Genomic DNA, 7,139 nt, shown 5'->3' on the forward strand with positions numbered 1-7,139 from the left:
TACAAACTGCATCTTAATTATTTTAAAAACAAATACCCTCTCTTCTGAAATAAAATGATACTCCTCATGTTTACAAATGTGAGACTTTCAAAGTATGTTTCCACATCCATTGCCCTTTTACAATGTTTTGCATTTGCACTCTTGCTAATGGTTGTTTTTCATTCACTTTGTAAGCTTCGACACACCATAATAGCAGGTTTATGGTGGCTAGTCTTTCAGCTGACATGCTTTTGCAGTTCTGAGGTGACTCTGCTGACTGACTTCAGAAAAATAATTTTTCAGTGAATTCTGTGTTTGCTCATTTCTGTGAATATGCTACTTATTGAAGCATGCATGCTTCCCAGTGTGCGAAAAATATATGTGTATGAATTTTAACACACATGTAACACAATTCTGCTTTCCCATGTGAATTCAGATGTTTAATAAAACTTGACTGCTTGCAACAGGATTTTCCACTGATTATATGCACGCAGTTCTTATCCTGTATGGATACTCTGATGTCGAATGAAACCTATCTGGTAAGTAAAGGCTTGAAGATACACACTACATTCTTAAGGTTTTTCCCCTGTGTGGACCCTCTGATGTATGATTAGGTGTGACTTCTGAGAAAAAGCTTTTACACACTCACTACATTCATAAGGTTTTTCCCCTGTGTGGATTCTCTGATGCACCATCAGATTTGACTTACGAGAAAAAGCTTTTCCACACTCACTACATTCATAAGGTTTTTCCCCACTATGGATTTTCTGATATCTAAAGAGCTGTGGCTTATCAGAAAAGCCTTTTCCACACTCACTACATTCATAAGATTTCTCATCTTTGTGGATTCTCTGATGTCTAAAGAGCTGTGGCTTATCAGAAAAGCCTTTTGCACACTCACTACATTCATAAGGTTTTTCCCCTGTGTGGATTCTCTGATGTATGATCATGCTTGACTTCTGAGAAAAAGCTTTTCCACACTCACTACATTCATAAGGTTTTTCACCCGTGTGGATTCTCTGATGTCTAAAGAGCTGTGGCTTATCAGAAAAGCGTTTTCCACACTCATTACATTCATAAGGTTTCTCCCCTGTGTGGATTCTCTGATGTATGATGATGCTTGACTTCTGAGAAAAAGCTTTTCCACACTCATTGCATTCATAAGGTTTCTCACCTGTGTGGATTTTCTGATGTCTAAAGAGCTGTGGCTTATGAGAAAAGCCTTTTCCACACTCACTACATTCATAAGGTTTTTCCCCTGTGTGGATTCTCTGATGTATGATCATGCTTGACTTCTGAGAAAAAGCTTTTCCACACTCACTACATTCATAAGGTTTTTCCCCTGTGTGGATTCTCTGATGCACCATCAGATTTGACTTATGAGAAAAAGCTTTTCCACACTCACTACATTCATAAGATTTCTCATCTTTGTGGATTCTCTGATGTCTAAAGAGCTGTGGCTTATCAGAAAAGCCTTTTCCACACTCACTACATTCATAAGGTTTCTCATCTGTGTGGATTCTCTGATGTCTAAAGAGCTGTGGCTTATAAGGAAAGCCTTTCCCACACTCACTACATTTATAAGGTTTCTCACCACTGTGGATTCTCTGATGTCTAAAGAGCTGTGGCTTATCAGAAAAGCTTTTTCCACACTCACTACATTCATAAGGTTTTTCCCCTGTGTGGTTTCTCTGATGTATGATCATGCTTGACTTCTGAGAAAAAGCTTTTCCGCACGCACTACATTGATAAGGTTTTTCCCCTGTGTGGATTCTCTGATGTACCATCAGATTTGACTTATGAGAAAAAGCTTTTCCACACTCACTACATTGATAAGGTTTTTCCCCTGTGTGGATTCTCTGATGCACCATCAGATTTGACTTACGAGAAAAAGTTTTTCCACACTCACTACATTCATAAGGTTTTTCCCCACTGTGGATTTTCTGATGTCTAAAGAGCTGTGGCTTATCAGAAAAGCCTTTTCCACACTCACTACATTCATAAGGTTTCTCATCTGTGTGGATTCTCTGATGTCTAAAGAGCTGTGGCTTATAAGGAAAGCCTTTCCCACACTCACTACATTCATAAGGTTTTTCCCCTGTGTGGATTCTCTGATGAGTATTGAGGTTTGACTTAAGAGAAAAAGCTTTTCCACATTCACTACATTCATAAGATTTTACCCCAGTGTGGATTCTCTGATGGATAATGAGGTTTGGCTTATAGGAAAAGCATTTCCCACACTCACTGCATTCATAAGCTTTTCCCCCAATGTGCATTCTGTGATGTGCATTCATGTTTGACTTACGAGAAAAACTTATTCCACACTCCCTGCTACCATTAGTTTTCTGCCCTGTATGGACCCTCTCATGTATGATTAGGCTTGATTTACCAGGAAACTCTTTTCCACACTCATTACATTGATAAGATTTTGTCCTTGTGTGGAGTCTCTGTTGCCAAGTTAGCGATAATTGCTGGTGAAAGGCTTTTCTGTGCTCATTGCATTCATACGGATTCTCTGCACTTTGAAGGATCTGACCTCTAATGAGTTCTGACTTCTGGTACATGTTTTCTTTACATTCATTGGACACATGCAAATATTCTCCTGGGTCAGTTCTCTGTTTGGTGGTAAGGCAAGATTTATAGTAGCCAACATGAGTTACTTCTCCCACACTGACAGGTTGCTGATTACATCGGTCTTTGGTATAAACTTGCTGACACATAAGGACTATCTTCTTTCCGCTGAAAGTTTTCTCATTTTCATTGTGTTCAAAGGACTGCTGACAAATATGGATCTTGTCAAACTGACTGAGAATTTCCTCACTCTCAAGGTTGTTCTCAGAGATATTAGAGGCATGCTTCGTTTCAAATGGTATTTCATCAGGCTTCCTGTGGGAAAGCAAATTTAAAAGAAACTATGATATTGTTTTCTCTGCATTCAAAAGGCACCAGATCTTTGAGCCCCTTCAGGGAATTGCTTTTCCCCTCACCTATTCCAATTTCAACTGGTCAATTAACACTAAAAATATGGTCTACAACTGGTTTTCATTCTCTGTTTCTATACTAAGTTAAAGAAAAGAATCACTGAGCTTTCCTGGTAACATTTGGTTCAGTGCACAATATGGGAATTGAAAAAGAAATTTGGCTCTTACACAAGAGCTATGAGGCTGAACGGAGCAAAGAGGAGACTCCATGAGTTTTGTACTAAAGCTCTGGAAATGACCCTTGGCACTTCATGCCTCTGCACAAAGAGGAAAATAGCCACACACTCATGTAATCCCCAGCCACTGCCTAGCTCCAGCTAAACATCCAGATGAATTATACTTGGATAGGCTGCAATACACAGCAACATGAAGTGGAATTGGGGGAAGACTAGACTGAGCCAGGCTGCAACACATGCTGGTGGGAAATGAGTTGAGGAAAGCCATGGCAGTCAGGGGGATGTTGGTGCTGGACACATGATCTCTGGGTGCAGGAGATCCAGTGGGGCCCTGGTAGCCTTGTCTGGGCCTTTGGGCACAGTTGTGTGATGAGCCCAGTTTTTGAGCCCCAGTGGCTGTATGTGTGGTGGCAGTTTATGTTGCTTTGCCTGGGTCCTTGGCTGTCCAGTGCAATGGGTTCTGGGTCTGTGAGTTCTGGGAGTAGAGGGTGTGGCAGGCCCCAGGTCACCTGGCTTGGATACTTTACATGCCTGCATGGTGCTGCTAACTCAGTGAGTGCTGAGGGTGGGGCTCCACTGGGGCAGGATTGACTGGCTCATGGTCTTGGTGCACTTGCCAAAACTGGTATCCCTCAACTGAAAAGAAGTATTGGACAACTGGTGTGGCTCCACCTGGAGATGGAAGCCCACTGAAGCCTGGAAAGCACATCTGGACCATCCAAGAGAAAGGAGGGGATGACATATGATGACAGCCAATATTTGGGAGAAAGGAGACTCAAAGGTCAACCATGTCAGCCAATGAACATTCAAAGGGTTCCCTCTTGCTTGAATTGGTGAGATGGACATCATTTCAGAACTATCAGAACCCCTGGACAGAAACCTTGCAGTGTGTGCCACATTGACTCCCTAGTTTGGTATCAGTCTTCCAGTACCCATCCTGAAGTACTAGGATGGTTGGGAGACCTGGTATAGCTTCTCTGAATATCAATTAACCCTTACCTAAAACAGGAAGGAAAAATAGAAAATTTGGAAATGATCACACCAATTTCTCCTTAATGATCCAATACACGCACACATGCATTGAGTGCAACTAAATCACACACACACACACACACACACACACACACACACACACACTACACAGAAACCCAACTCATGAAAAAAAATGATTAGGTCACACTCCCCAGTCCCACCCACCTCTTGATGTTGGAGGTGGGTAGAGCCTAGGCCTGCCTTATTTTGAAGGTATCCACTCCCTGTGTGCTCACCAGGAAGGGCCAGGCCTCTTGAGTCCAGGCAGGCCAAGGCCCAGCTCATCAAATGGCCATAGTGGCTGAACCTAGAGTCCCAAGCATGGACTCCAATCTGGCTCAGGTCCTCCCAGGAACAGAAAGTGTACATGAGGTTATAGAAAATATATAGGTTTCTACTAAATACCAGTTGATCACATTCAGGAGGTGGATACAGAAACTGGATCTCAAAATAATTTTTTAAATTTATCTTTTTAGAGACAGAGAAATTTTATTTGCAAAGTGGTCATGTGAGCAGAGGAAGAGGAGGGAATGGGAAAGCATTTCTTGAGAGAAAACTAGGTGTTGCTGTGCTTCCTTTTTTTGTTTATTTTGTTTTGTTTTGTTTTAGATTTATTTTATTTTTTTTTTATTACAAAGTCAGATATACTGAGAGGAGGAGAGATAGAGAGGAAGTGGAGTTGCTGGGATTAGAACCAGCGGCCATATGGGATCAAGGTGTGGACCTTAGCCACTAGGCAACACTGCCGAGCCCTGCTGTGCTTCTTGAAATTGAGACACCCAGTTAGTAACTTGAATTTCCTCCCAACCCTTGTTTACTGAAGCAGGATGTATAACTGGAAAAAAGGACCCACTCCTCTGTTTTCTCCCAATTCCTGTAAATTCCATCCTTCCACCCTATTCCACAATCCTACTTTTCTATATTAAGTTAAAGAAAAGAATCACTGAGCATTCCTGGTAACATTCGGTTCAGTGCACATTATGGGACTTGAAAAAGACGTCTGGATCTTATACAAGAACTGTGTGTCTCGAATTAGCAAAGAGAAGACTCCACAAGGTTTGCACTAAAGTGGAAATGACCCTTGGCATCCCATGCCTCTGCACAAACATGAACACAACCACCCACGCACATAATCCCCAGTCACTTCCTAGCTCCAGCTAAACCTCCAGACTGATTGTACTTTCAGGAGGAAGGGGGTAGAGATAGGAATTATAAAAGTTTAGGACTTTAAAGCCTATTCACCAACTGTCTTTTTCACTTTTGCTATCATGTCAATTTTCATTTTAGAAGTAAGTCTCTGGGTCATTATATTTTGAAAACTGTTGGATTGACATTCCCCAAAAAGGCCAATTTTCTTCATGACTTGATACTCTCTAAGTGGATCCTGAATCCCAACTACCTGACATGGGACCAAAATTCTGGCCTCCTTTTTCATACTTCAAGTCGGCTATTCCTCGTTGAAGAAGGGATGAGAGTCCAGGCATCAAAAAAGAATCACTTTGGTTTGAGTTTTTATGCACCATCTCGGGGAGGTGTTCACATGATTCAACCCAAGGGCAAATACAAAAAAAGTTATTTACAAAGGGCAATAATGTCTACCACCTCACCCAGAAAAAATGGTGAGACTTGTGGCTTCCTTCTCCCAATGTTATGGGCTAGGCAACCAGTTCAGGGTCACCAGCTTGACTCCATCTAGGCTTTCCCTTCTGCCCACCTGTGACTCTCACCTATCATCACTGGAACTGAGAGGCGGTGGTATTGCCTTTTTTTTTTTTTTTTTTTTTTTGTGTGTGACCACTCGCTTCACAAGTCCCTATAAAGGCCAATGATAGGTAGAGGCTCACTCTCTTGGTCACATGTTTCTGAAGAATCTAGATGTTTTCTGCTTTTGTGATTCTGCCTTAATTGCTTGGCTTGGAGCTGTGTGAACTTCTGGCCTGACAGTCTATGTGACACCCACCCGGCAGAACACCTGAAAGTTCACGTAGGTAGACCACTCCTCAGGAAGGAGGTCTCTGGTGTTTGATAAGAGTCACTGCCCTATAGCCCATCAATTTGTAGCTTTTGAAAGTTGCTTGCTTCAAACCTGCAATTACAGGCCTGTCAACTTGCTCATTTTGAAAGTTAATAGCTAAAACTGAACAATCATAACTGTATTATTATATGGAATTGTCCTGGCATGGGTTGGGGGCAGACCAGGCTGAATCAGTTCACGTCATCCACTGCCAAATCCAAGCACCAGAACAGAGTATGGGTCGAGCCAGAATTGGGCGCAGCAAAAAAACCAGTACACATTACGGAATGCCAAGGTGAGATGACGTATGCCAGATGCTAATTCTTTCAAGTAGAACCACAGAACCACCTGGAGACTGCATAATCCGGGAGTGGGAGTGGGCTGGGAGGGAAATAGTGGGACCTCCCTCTTGGGTTACCACTAACACAGCAAGGCACAAAAACAAATAGGAGAAAGGGTGGCTAGACAGAAAGGCACCCAACAACATACATGAATGCTGGATAGTGGATCTGGTTAGATTGAACTAGATTTTAATACCCAGTGACATGTATGAGAGCTAAATGGGGTGTGGTACAGATTGGAATAGTCTGCTACACATACTGGCAAACCAGGATAGGGGGTGGGCGGTGTAGGGGTTACTGTGGGTTGCTCTGACTAGGCTGCAGCTCCCACTGGTTTGTGTGACCGCTGAGTATGAAGTGGGCAGGATTCAGGCTAGACTGCAGCACCCATTGGTTCCAGTAGAAGATGGGGTTGGAAAGAGAACCAACCCAGCAATTGCAAGCACCAGCTGATTGTGGCGATGGACTGTGCCGGGCCCTGTACTTGCTAGTACACACAAGAATCTGGTCTGGAAACACCTCATACAAAGTTTCTTTGCGGATCCCCCCAGTTGAACTGCCAGACTCAGAACCCTAATCATGAAAAGACAAGGACAGAACAAGTCAATCAACCACC

At 42.7% G+C, this 7,139-nt stretch overlaps 1 protein-coding gene across 1 annotated transcript; it reads right to left on the reverse strand.

The window, feature by feature from the left end:
- Nucleotides 1-551: 551 nt before the first annotated feature.
- LOC131483361 (zinc finger protein 260-like) lies at nucleotides 552-5,691 on the reverse strand. Its single transcript, XM_058681295.1, has 2 exons — nucleotides 5,568-5,691; nucleotides 552-2,329 (listed from the first exon to the last, which is right to left on the reverse strand). Exons 1-2 carry the CDS (start codon nucleotides 5,689-5,691, stop codon nucleotides 552-554), a joined length of 1,902 nt encoding a protein of 633 aa, XP_058537278.1.
- Nucleotides 5,692-7,139: the final 1,448 nt, after the last annotated feature.

Source organism: Ochotona princeps, chromosome 25, assembly GCF_030435755.1.
Source record: "Ochotona princeps isolate mOchPri1 chromosome 25, mOchPri1.hap1, whole genome shotgun sequence".
In the NCBI taxonomy this organism is placed as follows: Eukaryota; Metazoa; Chordata; class Mammalia; order Lagomorpha; family Ochotonidae; genus Ochotona; species Ochotona princeps.